Source organism: Callithrix jacchus, chromosome 5, assembly GCF_049354715.1.
Source record: "Callithrix jacchus isolate 240 chromosome 5, calJac240_pri, whole genome shotgun sequence".
Classification (NCBI taxonomy): domain Eukaryota; kingdom Metazoa; phylum Chordata; class Mammalia; order Primates; family Cebidae; genus Callithrix; species Callithrix jacchus.
The window spans coordinates 155,475,470-155,492,855 of NC_133506.1; the positions used below are offsets into that span (position 1 = coordinate 155,475,470).

At 37.8% G+C, this 17,386-nt stretch overlaps 1 protein-coding gene across 7 annotated transcripts in view; it reads right to left on the reverse strand.

Annotated features, from left to right (window-relative positions):
* Window positions 1-151: 151 nt before the first annotated feature.
* CCDC169 (coiled-coil domain containing 169) overlaps window positions 152-17,386 on the reverse strand; it is a 72,106-nt gene continuing 54,871 nt past the window's right edge. For 3 of the 7 annotated variants that reach the window (XM_035302476.3, XM_078375589.1, XM_035302475.3), the window contains one exon: window positions 433-675. In XM_035302476.3, coding sequence (XP_035158367.1) covers window positions 576-675 — 100 coding nt within the window. In that variant the 3' untranslated portion in view covers window positions 433-575. Of the gene's footprint in view, window positions 676-1,562; window positions 1,648-17,386 lie in introns of all 7 variants that reach the window. The other 4 variants (XM_035302479.3, XM_008998129.5, XR_004743772.3 and 1 more) reach the window with 3 other exon arrangements.

A 17,386-nucleotide genomic window follows, 5' to 3' on the forward strand; every position in this document is an offset into this window, starting at 1 on the left:
ATAGTTGTGGGAAATAAACATGAGGTGGAGGGACTTGCCCAAGATCTCCTAAGTTCATGGCAGAGTAGAAACAACAAACACATTTATTCATGATTGAAGGTTGTTCTACAATACCATATTTCAAGTCAAAATTTAAAATGGACTTGATTTTCGGCTTTGTTTAAACCTGTGATTTAAAAAACTGAGCAAGATGCAGCCCAAAATGGCAAAAAGGTTTTATGAATACACACTTTTAGCTAACAGCCAACCGAAACCAAATAGGATACCAATGTTACTATCAGAGTTGATCATGGGTCTATTACTAAAAGTAGCTGTAATTATACCAGCCTGCAGATTTCCTAGGATATTTTAAAACTCACAAGCACTTCTATTACATAGTTTAGGGTCACTGGAGAAAATTACTTTTATGCAGACAAAGAAACACATTTCTGGAAGAGGAGCTAAAGAAAATTTTGGCTGTTCTTTCTTATCTATTTTATTCCCTGAAGAAATGTGCTGACTATTAACTTCACACGTTGAATATTATAGATGGGGGGGAAAAAAAGGAAGAAATAGAAATCCACCCAGTTCTGGAATCACGGATAGAGTTCTGGAAGATGGTTTGATCTTGTAATCTTTTTTACTGGTCCTCTCTTGGCACTCACTATCTTCTGATTAGCTGGATTATATCTTCCCCTGAAATAATAAGTGTTAATCATAACTTTTCAGTCACCATTATGTTCAACAAAAAAATTATAGGCCACACAGAGCAAACTGTATATTGTACCTTGCTCCCACCCATAGGCCTTCACATGGAAACCTTCCTGTGAGTAGTTTCTGCTTACAGTGCAATCTTAGGTAGCCTTCTGCTATAACACATCATCTCACCACAGCTACAGAGGCATACAGCTTAAGGGTAGATAATTAAAAGGCTGGGAAGTACCATGTGAGGTGCCCTAATGTGGAAAGCTCTGTCTAATGAGGGATAAGACAGATACAGGGTAAGACAGATCCATGAATTCCTTTTCTTAGATTTCCATGAGATCCTTTTTCCCTTATTGACTTATGCGCCATTAAAAAGCCAACCTTCCTTACACTCTGACTTGAAAGAGTAAAAGTCCACTTCAATTTCCTAAAAACTTTCTTAGTTAAGGGGTGATGGTGGTAAACATGACAGAGTAAGAACCTGTCATTTTCTCCTCATAAAAACGAAGGATAAAATTCTCGCCTCCATAAAAGTGATGAGAAATTGGCAAATATGGTTAGAACAACTTTATCAAAACTCTGGGAGTTAATGAAAGTGTTGCAACAATCCTGGAAAATTTATAAAATCACAACAACAAATGGCTGAAACTTTAAACACTAAGCTTTGTAGCATTTTAACTTGCCCTATGCCTATCCACTCACTGTTACCCTGGCCCTCATTCCTAGCTCCATGGTAGCCTTGAAAAGCAACAGCCCACAACTGCAGTGAAAACTCAGTAGCCTGGCAGACACCATAAGGGGCAAAATGGGGTTGGAGCAACTTTAACACCTATTTCATTCCAAGAGTATTTTCATTATTTAAACAGTCTGGTGATTACCTGAAAGACCACTTACAAAGCTGTCTTTATTTGACCTGACTTGGAGATGGTCCAGTGTGAACAGCCTTTTCCCTAGGGGCATTTGCTGGAACAGTAAGAAACCATTGTTTAATTTCAGAGCTGCCTGAGTTAGCAGATAACAACTGAGGCAAAAAATAGGCCTCAACTAGGAAGCTTAAAAGGAAAAGCTGAGAGGCCAGAGGCAGTGGCTCATACCTATGACCCCAGCACTTTGGGAGGCTAAGGGAGGCAGGTGGGTCACTTGAGGCTGGGAGTTTGAGACCAGCCTGGCCAGTATAGTGAAACCTTACCTGTACTAAAATTTATCTATCTATCTATCTATCTAGAGCCAGACATGGTGCTGCATGCCTGTAATCCTAGCTACTTGGGAGGCTGAGACATGACAATCACTTGAGTGTGAGGCAGCGGTTGCAGTGAGTCAAGATTACACCACTGAACTCCAGCCTAGGCAACAGAGCAAGACTCTGTCTCAAAAAAAAAAAAAAAAAAAAGGAAAAGCTGAGAAATGAGTGTTAATAAGCTCCATTATATTTCTTGGAATCTAGAAGGCCATACACATGTGTAACTGTGAGTATGCGAACTGTGTGCATACTCAGGAAAGGCCTGAAAAGGCCCCAAGTAAGCTCTTGCCTCTGGCTAACCTTGAGGCTCTGCACAAGCAGGATGTGAAGAATAAGGTACAGGTGTAATTTGCCTTGCCAACTGTTGAAGGCATGCTCCAGCACGCACGTGCGCGCGAGCACACACACGCGCGCGCGCGCACACACACACACACACACACACACACACACAGAATCCATCTGCAAAGGCTAGGAGATTTATTGATTCCAGGCATTCAAAGAAATCTGTTCAATCATTAGCTAATCCCTAAGCTAACTCAACAAAGACTTCAGTGTCCACCCTGACAAAGGATACGGATTTTATAGAATTTCAGAAAAAGTCACTAAACAAGCAAACAGCAGCAAAAACAGTGACAACAACAAACCCTGGGGAGGAGAAAGAAACTAATATACAGAGTGACCAAATTATATTTTTTAAAACATCCAGTTTTCAACAAAAAAATTTACAATATATGAGAAGAGACACAAAAACATGGCTCTTACACAAGAAGAAAAGCAACTAACAAACACGTTCCCTGAGGAAGTCCTGATGTTAGACTTAATAGACAAAGACTTTAAATCTACTATTTTAAAATATGTTTAAAGAACTAAAGGAAATCATATCTATAGAGGAAATTATGAGAATAATGTCTCACCAAATCAAGAATACTAATAAGAGTTAGAAATTGTTTTAAAATAACCAAAGAGACATTCTGGAATTGAAAATGAAAATAAATGAAGAATTCACTAGAAGAGCTCAAGAGCAGATTGGAATAGGCAGAAGAGTCAGTGAAGCTGAAAATTTGCCAATTACGATCATCTGGTTTGAGCAACAGATAACAAAGAATAAAATGGAGGAAATTAAAATATTTTACCCTAAAATATATTTCTTTGACACATTTTGAAATGTCAGTCTCTTGGCCAGCAGGCAGAAATGACTTTGCAAAACTATCTTAAATGGGGAAAGTTTGCATTAATGTGGAGAATCTCCACTAATACAGTTGTGCCACCTCCCCTTTCTATGCCTCTCCCCAGATCTAGGAGAGATGGAAAGTCTGACACATTTAAAAGTCTGAGAAGAAACATTTACCATCTATTCCCCCTGAGGGTGGCTTTATCTACATAAAAAGACCACCTTTGTTCACCAAGCCTCTTCTCCTGGCTCCCATAACCTTTTTAAAATCAAAATCTAAGCCCCAACTCTTTCTATAACCTCAAAATGGTATATAAGTTTCTATAACTCATTGGGAAGTTGGATTTTCATTCTGAAGACTCCCGTGTATACACATTAAATAAATTTATGTGCATTTTCTCGCCTGTCTGTGATTTTTAGCAAACTTTAGGGGCCAAGAGCCTATGACCCCCACTAAAGAAAACTGAACAGTCTCAGAGACCTGTAAAACACCATCAAGCATATCAGCATATGTATAATGAGTGTCCCAGAAGGCAAGGGGAAAGAGAAAAGGACAGAGAGAATATTTAAAAAATAATACCTAAAAGTTTCCCAAATTTCATTAAAAACATTGATTTACAAATTTAAGAAGCCCAACAAATTCCAAAAAGAATAAATCAAAGAGATGAATATCCAGACACATCATTGTCAAACCATCAAAAGCCAGAACAAAGAGGGAATCTTGAAAGCAGCTAGAAAGAAGCAACTTGGTATGTAGAAGAAATCTTCAATAGGAGTAACAGCTGATTTCTCATCAGAAACTATGAAGGCTGAAAGCAGTGGGATGAAATATTCAAAGTGCTAAAGGGAAAAGACTTTACCTAAGCATTCTATATGCAAAAAAAACTATCCTTCTAAAATAAAAGAAAAATTAAGATATTTCCAGATAAGCAAAAACAGAAGGAATTAATCATCAGCAAACCTGCTCTATAAAAAATAGTAGAGGCTTTTGTGTTAAAGTAAAAGAACATTTGATAGTAGTGCAAATCCACATGAAGAAATAAAGAAAACTGGTAAAGGTAACTATATAGGTAAACATAAAAAATAGGATAAATGTGGCTTTTGTTTGTAATTCTTTCTAAATCTCCTAACTGATTAAGAAAATGACAGCGTGAAGCAATCATTGTAAATCTGTTAATCAAAACAAAACATGTAAGGCTGTAATTTGTATAACAATACAGCACAAAATAAGGTGGAGGGAATGGAGCTACATAGGACAGAACTTTTGGTACGCTATTGAAATTAAGTTGGTTTGAACCTAAAGTAGATTGTTATAAATTAAAATGTTAATTGTAATTCCCAGAGACCAAGACCAGATGACTTTGCTGGTAAATTCTACCCAACATTAAATCACGCATATAAAAAAACCAATCCTTCATGCACACTTCATAAAAATGAAATAGGAAACAATACCTTCCAACTTAGTTTATGAGGCAAATATTACCCTTATTTTCTTGTTTCTGCTTGTTTTGGGTTTGATTTGCTCTTCTTTTTCAAGTTTCATAAGGTAGAAGGTTTGATTTCATTTGAAATTATTCCTTTAAAATATATTTATAGGTATAAATTTCTAAGCACTAACCTGATTTTATAAATATATGAAAAAAATCTATAGCCAACATCATATTTAATGTAAAAACCAAAACTTTCTCTCTAAGATAAGGAACAAGTTAAGATGTTTACTAACACCACTTCTATTCAACATCATATGAGAGGTTCTAGCCGGGCCAATTAGGTAAGAAAAATAGATAATGGCATCCAAACTAGAAGAAAAAAAGAAGTAAAATGATCTCTATTTAGGTGACATAATCTTGTATACAGAAAATACTAAGGCATACACTTACACAGGGGCATACACATACACAGGCACACACACACACACACACACACACATATTTATGAGATCTAATAAGTTCCTCAGGGTTTCTGGATTTAAGATCAATATGCAAAATTCAAGTATATTTCGAGACACCAGCAATATACAGTCCTAAAATGTAATATTCTATTTCAAACTGCATCATAAAGAATATAAGGAACAAATTTAGCTAAAGAATTGCAAGATTTGTACACTAAAATCTATAAACATCTTGGAAAGAAATTAAAGAGGATCTAAATAAATAGAATATCCATGTTCTTGGATTGGAAGACTTAATATTGTTAAGATGGCAATACTACCCGAAGTGATCTACAGATTCAACACACTCGCTCCATCAAAACACCAGCTGTATTTTGTGAAGAAATTGACAAGTGAATCCAAAATCCACATGGAAATAAAAGGGACTCTGAATAACCAAAATAATCTTGAAAAAGAACAATAAAGCTTTTCGACTCAAGATGGCGCTGTGAGAACAACCCAGGATTGGAGCTCTTCTCGTTGAATCTGCAAACGGTGAGTCAGAGCGGCATTTCCAGACTGATCTTTGTTGCCCACAGAACGGGGAAACTCCCAAGTATAAAAAAGACACGGGACGCCAGGCAGTTGGTCTGCCTGGCGAAGCCAGCAGCCGGGGCGGCAGCGGCCAGCCCTACCCAGCAATCCCCACAGGGCGCGCTTGTCCTGGTGCCCTGTTGAACCGGCAACCTGAGACTTGAGAGGGCTGGACTTCAGACTGAACGAGACTTGGACAATAGGCCAGCCCAGGGGATTGCAGGGATTGGGATACCCAGTGGGACGAACAAAACCGCGATTTCAAACTATCCCGAGCAGACGGTCTGAGACGCTCTGTGGGGGAGGGGCGTCCACAACTACCGAGGCAACCCGCCCCAACTGAGATACACGCCCACTGCTGACGCAGCCAGCCGTTGCCGAGGCAACCCGCCCCAACTGAGATACACGCCCACTGCTGACGCAGCCAGCCGTTGCCGAGGCAACCCGTCCCTACTGAGATACACGCCCACTGCTGACGCAGCCTGCCGTTGCTGAGGCAACACGCTACAACGAAGAGACTCCGCCGCAGGGCGTGGCGGAGACCACAGCAGAGCCGGCAGGAACAGCACGAATCACACAACAGCAGGGTGGAGCCTCGGCAGCCAAACAGTGGCTAGTCTGCCTTCTAGCTGGGAAGGACACCTGATCGGACATCCAAAAATAAAGCCCAAACCCCTCAACACAGAGCATTTGAGAAAAAAAAAAAAAAAGGGTTTTTTAATGAGCTCTGTTGCAGCAGAATCAAACATAGCAGCATAACAGCCCTGAATGAACAACAGAGTGCACAGCTCAGCAATTAAACCCCTATAAAGTACAAACTGTCTCCTCAAGCAGCTCCCTGACCCCTCTATATCCAAAAGACTGACATTAGGCAGGCATCATCCTGGGACAAAGAGAGCAGAAAAAGAAACTGGTAGCATCCCTCGCTGTGCCACAGCTACTAGAGGTGCACCCCAGACAAGCAGGGTCTGGAGCGGACCTCAGCAGTCGTACAGTGAAGGGGCTAGACTGGTAGAAGGAAAACCAAGCAACAGAAATACTTCATCATCAACATTCTGGGTGTCCACTCAGAGACCCAAATGAAAAGTCAGCAACTACGCAGACGACCAGCGGACAAATCCACAAAGATGGGAAGAAACCAGCACAAAAAGGAGGAAAACACCCGAAACCAGAACACCTCGCCTCCTAGAAAGGACCAAAACTCCTCACCAGCAAGGGAGCAAAGCTGGACGGAGAATGACTGTGACGAAATGACGAAATTAGACTTCAGAAGATGGATAATGAGAAACTTTTGTGAGCTAAAAGATCATGTATTAAATCAATGCAAAGAAACTAAGAACCTTGAAAAAAGATTTGAAAAAAGATTCGAGGAAATGATAACAAGAATGGATACCTTAGAGAGGAATATGAATGAATTAAAGGAGCTGAAAAACACAATACGAGAACTTCGCGAAGCAAACACAAGTTTCAATAGCCGAATTGACCAAGCAGAAGAAAGAATATCTGAAGTCGAAGACCAACTCAATGAAATAAAACGAGAAACCAAGACCAGAGAAAAAAGTGCAAAAAGGAATGAACAAAGTCTCCAAGAAATGTGGGACTATGTGAAAAGACCTAACCTAGTTTGATAGGTGTACCAGAAGGGGACGAAGAGAATGAATCCAAGCTGGAAAATATTCTTCAGGACATCATCCAGGAAAATTTCCCCCACCTAGCAAGACAAGCCAACACTCAATTGCAGGAAATACAGAGAACACCACAAAGATATTCCGCAAGAAGAGCAACCCCAAGGCACATAATCGTCAGATTCAACAGGGTTGAAATAAAGGAGAGAATACTAAGGGCAGCCAGAGAGAAAGGTCGGGTCACCCACAAAGGGAAGCCCATCAGACTCACAGCAGATCTCTCGGCAGAAACACTACAAGCCAGAAGAGAGTGGAGGCCAATATTCAACATTCCTAAAGAAAAGAACTTTCAACCCAGAATTTCATATCCAGCCAAACTGAGCTTCAGAAGTGAAGGAAGAATAAAATCCTTTGTGAACAAGCAAGTACTCAGAGATTTTGTCACCACCAGGCCTGCTTTACAAGAGCTCCTAAAAGAGGCACTACACATAGAAAGGATCAATCAGTACCAGCCATTCCAAAATCACACTGAATGCTAAAGAGCTTCAACATAATGAAGAATCTACAACAACTAACAGGCAAAACAGCCACTTAGCATCAAAATGGCAGTATCAAATTCACACATAACAATATTAACCCTAAATGTAAATGGACTAAATGCACCAATCAAAAGACACAGACTGGCAAATTGGATAAAAATCCAAAACCCATCAGTGTGCTGTATCCAGGAAACCCATCTCACATGCAAGGATACACAAAGGCTCAAAATAAAGGGATGGAGGAAGATTTACCAAGCTAATGGAAAGCAAAAAAAAGCAGGAGTTGCAATTCTCATCTCTGATAAAATAGACTTTAAAGCAACAAAGATCAAAAGAGACAAAGAAGGCCATTACATAATGGTAAAAGGATCGATACAACAAGAAGAGCTAACGATCCTAAACATATATGGACCCAACACAGGAGCACCCAGATACATAAGGCAAGTTCTTAATGACTTACAAAAGGACTTAGACTCCCACACAATAATAGTGGGAGACTTTAACACTCCACTGTCAATACTAGACCGATCAACCAGACAGAAAATCAACAAGGATATCCAGGGCTTGAACTCAGACCTGGAGCAAGCAAACCTGGTGGACATTTACAGAACTCTCCACCCCAAATCCACAGAATACACATTCTTCTCAGCACCACATCACACCTACTCTAAAATTGACCACATAATTGGAAGTAAAGCACTGCTCAACAAATGCAAAACAACTGAAATCATAACAAACAGACTCTCAGACCATAGTGCAATCAAGTTAGAACTCAGAATTCAGAAACCGACCCAGAACCGCACAGCTTCATGGAAACTGAACAACTGGCTCTTGAATGTTGACTGGGTAAACAACGAAATGAAGGCAGAAATAAAGAAGTTCTTCGAAACCAATGAGAACGAAGACACAACGTGCCAGAACCTCTGGGACACATTTAAAGCAGTCTCTAGAGGAAAGTATATAGCAATAAGTGCCCATATGAGGAGAATGGAGAGATCCAAAATTGACACCCTATCGTCAAAATTGAAAGAGCTAGAGGAGCAAGATCAAAAAAACTCAAAACCCAGCAGAAGACAAGAAATTACTAAGATCAGAGCTGAGCTGAAGGAGATTGAGACACGAAAAACCCTTCAAAAAATCAATAAATCCAAGAGCTGGTTTTTTGAAAAGATCAACAAAATAGACAGACCACTAGCCAGATTGATTAAAAAAAAGAGAGAGAACAACCAAATAGATGCAATAAAAAATGATAAAGGGGAAATCACCACAGATTCCACAGAAATTCAAACCATCATCAGAGAATATTACAAACAACTATATGCGCATAAACTAGTAAACCTGGAGGAAATGGATAAATTCCTGGACTCCTGTGTCCTCCCAAGCCTAAACCAGGAGGAAGCTGAAACTATGAACAGACCAATAACAAGGTCTGAAGTCGAGGCAACAATTAAGAGCCTACCTCACAAAAAAAGCCCAGGTCCAGACGGGTTCACAGCCGAATTCTACCAGACACACAAGGAGGAGCTGGTACCATTCCTTCTAAAACTATTTAAAACAATCCAAAAAGAGGGAATCCTTCCCAAATCATTTTATGAGACCAACATCATCCTGATACCAAAACCCGGCAGAGACCCAACGAGAAAAGAAAACTTGAGGCCAATATCCATGATGAACATAGATGCAAAAATCTTCAATAAAATATTGGCAAGCCGATTGCAACAGCAAATCAAAAAACTTATTCATCATGATCAAGTAGGATTCATCCCGGGGATGCAAGGCTGGTTCAACATACGCAAGTCTATCAACGTAATTCACCACATAAACAGAACCAAAAACAAAAACCACATGATTATCTCAATTGACGCAGAGAAGGCATTTGACAAAATTCAACAGCCCTTTATGCTAAAAACCCTCAATAAACTCGGTATCGATGGAACGTATCTCAAAGTAATAAAAGCTATTTATGACAAACCAACAGCCAATATCATACTGAATGGGCAAAAACTGGAAGCATTCCCTTTGAAATCTGGCACTAGACAAGGATGCCCTCTCTCACCACTCCTATTCAATATAGTACTGGAAGTTCTAGCCAGAGCAATCAGGCAAGAAAAAGAAATGAAGGGTATTCAAATAGGAAAGGTGGAAGCCAAATTGTCTCTATTTGCAGACGACATGATAGTATACCTAGAAGACCCCATTGCCTCAGCCCAAAAACTCCTGAAACTGATAAACAACTTCAGCAAAGTCTCAGGATATAAAATCAATGTGCAAAAATCACAAGCATTCGTCTACACCAATAACAGACTTAAAGAAAGCCAAATCAAGAGCGAACTGCCATTTGCAATTGCTACAAAAAGAATAAAATACCTTGGAATACAACTCACAAGGAACGTAAGGGACCTCTTCAAGGAGAACTACAAACCACTGCTCAACGAAATCAGAGAGGACACAAACAGATGGAGAAACATTCCATGTTCATGGTTAGGAAGAATTAATATCGAGAAAATGGCTATACTGCCCAAAGTAATTTACAGAATCAATGCTATCCCCATCAAGCTACCATTGACTTTCTTCACAGAACTGGAAAAAACCACCATGAACTTCATATGGAACCAAAAGAGAGCCCACATAGCCAAGTCAATTCTAAGCAAAAAGAACACAGCGGGGGGCATCACACTACCGGATTTCAAACTATACTACAAGGCTACAGTAATCAAAACAGCATGGTACTGGTACCAAAACAGAGATATAGACCAATGGAACAAAACAGAGGCACCGGAGGCAACACAACATACATACAACTATACAATCTTTGATAAACCTGACAAAAACAAGCAATGGGGCAAGGATTCCATGTTTAACAAATGGTGTTGGGAAAACTGGCTAGCCCTGTGCAGAAAGCAGAAACTGGACCCCTTCCTGACACCTTACACTAAAATTAACTCCAGATGGATTAAAGACTTAAACATAAGACCTGGCACCATAAAAACCCTAGAAGGAAATCTAGGCAAAACTATCCAGGACATAGGAGTAGGCAAGGACTTCATGAACAAAACACCAAAAGCATTGGCAACAAAAGCCAAAATAGACAAATGGGACCTAATGAAACTCCACAGCTTCTGCACGGCAAAAGAAACAGTCACTAGAGTGGATCGGCAACCAACAGAATGGGAAAAAATTTTCGCAGTCTACCCATCTGACAAAGGGCTGATATCCAGAATTTACAAAGAACTCAAACAGATTTACAGGAAAAAAACAAACAAGCCCATTCAAAAGTGGGCAAAGGATATGAACAGATACTTTACGAAAGAAGACATATATGAGGCCAACAATCATATGAAAAAATGCTCATCGTCACGGGTCATCAGAGAGATGCAAATCAAAACCACATTGAGATACCATCTCACGCCAGTTAGAATGGCGATCATTAAAAAATCTGGAGACAACAGATGCTGGAGAGGATGTGGAGAAAAAGGAACACTTTTACACTGTTGGTGGGAGTGTAAATTAGTTCAACCATTGTGGAAGACAGTGTGGCGATTCCTCAAGGCCTTAGAAATAGAAATTCCATTTGACCCAGCAATCCCATTACTGGGTATATATCCAAAAGACTATAAATCGTTCTACTATAAGGACACATGTACACGAATGTGCATTGCAGCACTGTTTACAATAGCAAAGACCTGGAATCAACCCAAATGCCCATTGATAATAGACTGGATTGGAAAAATGTGGCACATATACACCATGGAATATTATGCAGCAATCAGAAATGATGAGTTCGTGTCGTTTGTAGGGACATGGATGAATCTGGAGAACATCATCCTCAGCAAACTGACACAAGAACAGAAAATGAAACACCGCATATTCTCACTCATAGGTGGGTGATGAAAAATGAGAACACATGGACACAGAAAGGGGAGTACTAAACACTGGGGTCTATTGGGGGGAAAAGGGGAGGGCCAGTGGGAGGGGGAGGTGGGGAGGGATAGCCTGGGGAGAAATGCCAAATGTGGGTGAAGGGGAGAAGAAAAGCAAAGCACACTGACATGTGTGTACCTACGCAACTGTCTCGCATGCTCTGCTCATGTACCCCAAAACCTATAATCAAATAAAAAATTTAAAAAAAAAAAAAAAAGAAAGAGAACAATAAAATTAGAGTACTCACACTTCCTGATTTCAAACTCACTAAAAAGTTAGTCATCAAGACAGTATGGTATTGGCATAAGGATAGTTATATATAAATTAATTAAATAAAACTGAGACACTAAGAGTAAACCCAAATGTTATGGTAAACTATTTTTTTCTACAAGAGTGCCAAGACCATTTAATTGGGGAAGGATAGTATCTTCAACCTATGGTGTTAGGACAACTGAATAAATACAGGCAAAAGAGTGAAATCAAACCCCTATCTCACATCATATACAAAAATGAACTAAAAATGGGTGAAAAGGGAGCTGAAAGTATAAAATTCTTAGAAGAAAACATAGGTGAGCAATGATGTCTTATATATGACACCTAAAACACAAGCAACCAAGAAAAAGTAGATGATGTTCTTCATCACAATTAAGAATCTTTGTGTTTTTAAAGATATCATCAAGAAAGTAAAAAGACCATCCATAGAATGAAAAAAAAATTTGCAAATCTTGTATCTCATAAGGTCTAGTACCCAGAATATACAATGCTCTCAATGCAACATAATAGGGACAAATAAAGCAATTTAATAATAGTCAAAGGACTTGAATAGACATTTCTCCAAAGAAGAGATACAGTTGTCCCTCTACCATCCAAGGGTAATTGGTTCCAGGACTCCCATGGATAGAAAAACTCACAGATGCTCAAGTCCCTTATATAAAATTGTGTCATATTTGCATATAATGTACACATATAATCCAGTATACTTTAAATCATCTCTAGATTACTTATATATAATACAAGGTAAATGCTACATAAATAGATGTTATACTATTTTGGGTTTTTTAAAATTATTTATTATTGTATTATTATTGTTGTTGTTTCCCCAATATTTTTGGTCCACAGTTGGTTGAATTCATGGATGCAGAATCCATGGGTATGGAAGGCTGTCTGTATAGAAATGGACAACAAATACATGAAAAGATGTTCAACATTATTAGTCATTAGGAAAGTGCAAATAAAAACCATAGTAAAATACCACTTCACATCTACTAGGATGGTTAACATTTTTTTTAAATAAAGGACAACATGTGTTGACAATGATGTGGAGAAACTGAAACCCTGATTCACTGCTGATGGGAATATAAAATGGTACAGCTACTACATAAAACAGCTTGGCAGTTCCTCAAAAAGAGAAACAGAATGGAATTGATTCTACTTCTAGGCATGCACCTAAGAGAATTAAAAACATTTACACACAAAACTTGAACAGGGATGTTCATAGTAGCACTCATTATTCATAATGGTGAAGAGGTGTAAACACGCAAATGTCCATCAGTTGATGAATGGATAAATAAAATGTGGTATATCCAAAAACTGAAATATTACTCTGCCACAATAAGGAATAAATAACTCATTTATGTTCCAACATGGATGAACCTACCTTGAAAATGTTATATTAAGTGGCAGAAGTTAAACATACAAGTTCACATATTGTATGTTCTCACTTACAGTTGGAAATGTGCCATATAACATTTCAATCAGCAATGGACTGCATATATGACAGTATTCTTGTAAGATTATAATACTGTATTTTTGTTGTACCTTTTCTATTTTTATATACACAAATACTTACCATTGTGTTACAATTGCCAGAGCATTCAGTATAGCAATATACTGCACAGGTTTGTAATTTAGGAGCAATAGGCTATACAGTATAGCTAGCTGTGTTGTAGGCTCTACCATCTAGGGTTTTGTAAGCACACTCTATGATTTGCACGATGAAAAAATTGCCATATGAGACACTTCTCACATGTCCCCATCATTCCTTAATGATGATTGACTATATATGATTGACTATATATGAAATAACAAAACCAGAGAAAACCAGAAAGACAGCAGATTAGTGATTGCCAGGAGTTTACTGGAAGGGAGTTTGAGAACTGACTGCTCATTTGTACAGGCTTTCTTTTTGGGGTGAGGAAAATGTTCTGGAATCAGTTAGTGGTGATGCTTGCATGATCCCATGAACATACTAAAAATCACTGACCTGTATACTTTACTTTATTATTTTTATTTAAATTTGTTTTAAATTGGGTCTGGCTCTGTTGCCCAGGCTGCAATGCAGTGGCACAATCACAGCTCATTGCAGCCTTAAACTCCTAGGCTCAAGTGATCATCCCGCCTCAGCCTTCCAATGTACTAAAGATACAGAGTTGTATGCTAAAAGGATAAATTTTTTGGTATGTGAGTAATATCTCAATTAAAAAATATTTTTTAAATGTGCTTTGGGAATAATCCATTTCCTGTTAAAATTTCTTTATTAATGATGTTTAAAAATAATTTTTTCTGGTGAAATATGAAACCATAACCACTCAATTATTATATTTAATTAATATAGCTCATTATAGATATTTATTATGTATAGCACTAAATGATTTTCTATTACACTAAGAATACTCTGAGTAGCTTCGAAATACGGCCCATTTCTAAAAGATCTAACTAACATGATGGCACTAATGTCTGAATAATAACTGACTAATGACACTAATGATGAAGCTGAGGTACTTCAATGGTAAAAGATGTTTAATCTCCTAAATGTCTTTTAGAGCAGTGTTTTCCAAACTGCAGAATGCACATTAGTGGATTGATTTACTGAATTACAATAGCAATATAAAAATAACAGAAAAGGAAACAGAAGAGGGAAAAGAACATACATTAATTGAAAAAACAGAAAAGGGGCCAGGTGCAGTGATTCATGCCTGCAATCCCAGCATTTTGGGAGGGCAAGGTAGGAGACTGCTTGAGCCCAGGAGATTAAGACCAGCCTGAAAAACATGGCAAGACCCTGTCTCTATTCTCTACAAAAAATTAAAAAATTAGCTGGACATGGTGGGTCATGTCTATAGTCCGAGCTACTCAGGAGGCTGAGGCAGGGGGATCTCTTGAGCTGGGAGTTTAGGGTTACAAAGAGCTATCATTGACACTGCAATCTAGCCTGAGCTACAGAGCAAGACCTGACTCTTTAAAAAAAAAGAAAAAAGTGCCGGGCGCGGTGGCTCAAACCTGTAATCCCAGCACTTTGAGGAGGCCGAGGCGGGTGGATCATGAGGTCAAGAGATCGATACCATCCTGGTCAACATGGTGAAACCCCGTCTCTACTAAAAATACAAAATATTAGCTGGGCATGGTGGTGTGTGCCTGTAATCCCAGCTACTCAGGAGGCTGAGGCAGGAGAATTGCCTGAACCCAGGAGGCGGAGGTTGCGGTGAGCTGAGATTGTGCCATTGCACTCCAGCCTGGGTAACAAGAGCAAAACTCTGTCTCAAAAAAAAAAAAAGGACAGAAAAAGAAATATCAACATGCATCCCACAGAGTAAGAGAAAATATTTCATAAGTTGTTAAATATAGAAATATATATGTGGGTCTATATTTATATATATATATAGAGAGAGAAACATATAGATATAATATCTATGTATCTATATATAAACATATATAATTATATATATGTTTATATACATGATATAATATATATTTATAATAATAAATATAAAATTATTTATATATATAAGTAATTATATATATAGGGATCACAATATGGTGTCAGTCACCATTAAGAAAGTTGAGAAGCCATTCTACAGTCCTGAGTATTATGGTTTTTAAATAAACAATAGTGGCTAAGCCTTCTGTAAGTTTGTTATTAATAGCATAACAGTCACTTGCAGTTCCACATTATTGTCATATGTACTTTTCTGTCCTCACAAATAAATATATTATTACTTTGCTGATTCTTTATATTCAATAAAGGACTATAGTAATGATAATGTTTATTGAGTTAGGGATTTTTTTAATAACCTCTAATTCTCATACCTATCATTCTTTTTGGGTTTCATCTCTGCATCTTATGGCTAAGAAAATGGAATCTGAGAGTGGTTACTTATATAAAGCCACATTAAGTAATAAGTAGTGGAGGCAAAAACTGATGGGTCTATCTGCTCCAAAGTCAGTGCTGATTTTCATCTACACTTGTCCCCCCTTTATTCATGGTTTTACTTTCCACAGTTTCAGTTACCTGTGGTCAGCCATGGTCTGAAAATAGGTGATTATGGTACAATAAGCTATTTTGAGAGAGAGACACACCACATTCCTATAACGTTCATTACAGTATGCTTTATAGTTAAGTTGTATTATTAGTTACTGCTAATCTCTTCCTGTGCGTAATTTGTAAATTTAATCATAGATAACTACGTATGTGTAAAAAAAAAAACATAGCATAGGGTGCAGTACTATCCATGGTTTCAGCATCCACTGGTGGTCTTTGGAATGTATCTCCCTTGGGTAAGAGAGGACTACTGTACCACCTTGCTTCTTACTATTTTTTAAAATACTGTACTGTATTAGTTATACAGTATTTACACTGCTATTTTAACTTGAGAATTTCCATAGTCTATCTGGACTGTCCCTTGACTTTTCTCTTTTAACATAAAATTATTTAAAATGATTATAAGATATGCATATTCGTATATAAAACCTAAGAGGTGTAAATATAAATCATCCATAATTTCACTAACATATTTTGTACTATAATTTTTGTTTATTACTATAGGTAAGTGTTTTTCTTTATCAGTAATGTTCTTTGCTAGAATGTAATTTTGGCAACTTCCTTATATTAACATAGGTATTGGCTTATTCCTTTACTGTTGAATATTTTGGTTGTGTTATCTCTACTGTAGCTGCTTTAAAAAAAATCAAAATCAGAAGGACATGCCCCTAACAATCTGTCTCTTACCAAGTCCTAGAATCAATTTCCCTCAGATTCTTTTGCTCCAGGGCACCAATGGCTTGCTCCTTGGTTATTTTCTTCCTTTAGGGATTTTAGTCACTTTAAAACTGTTCATAAACAGAAAAAAATGAGGTTTCACACTCAATAAAAAAATAAACTATAGTTTTCAATTTTTAAGAACTATTCCCATGGTATCCGTTTTGAGCTCCTTGCTTTCAGGAATGTGATTTTTCACAGTTAACATACGCCATGGGTCACAGTCAAAAAAGTTACTTATTAACTTCTCTAGACGTTTTGGCAACTTACTAAACTTATCCTAAAAAGACTGTTTCTCCCATTTAATCATAAAGAGGCTGTCGTCAAACTGGTGTATGTAAAGATCCCTAGAATACATCCTTCAGCAGCAGTACAGTTATCTTCTTCATTTGTGGCCATAATTCTACATAGTAGGACTGTAATAGCTAATATTCAGTCAGGCACTATCCCTTTCTGCTACAGTTTTAAAAGAGAATTTCACATTTACTGGTGTATTTTCAAATATTCTGATTAGTTCTGAACATTAGGAAAACTGTGTAAGTCAATATTTTAATATTAGCACATATGAGAATATCCACCAAATCAAACATTAAAAGCTATGGAGACTTGATTGAAAGTTCTCAAATCATAAATGTACCAATCCATGAATTATAATAAAGCAAATACTGATGTAAACACCACTTAGGTCAATCAATAGAATATTATCA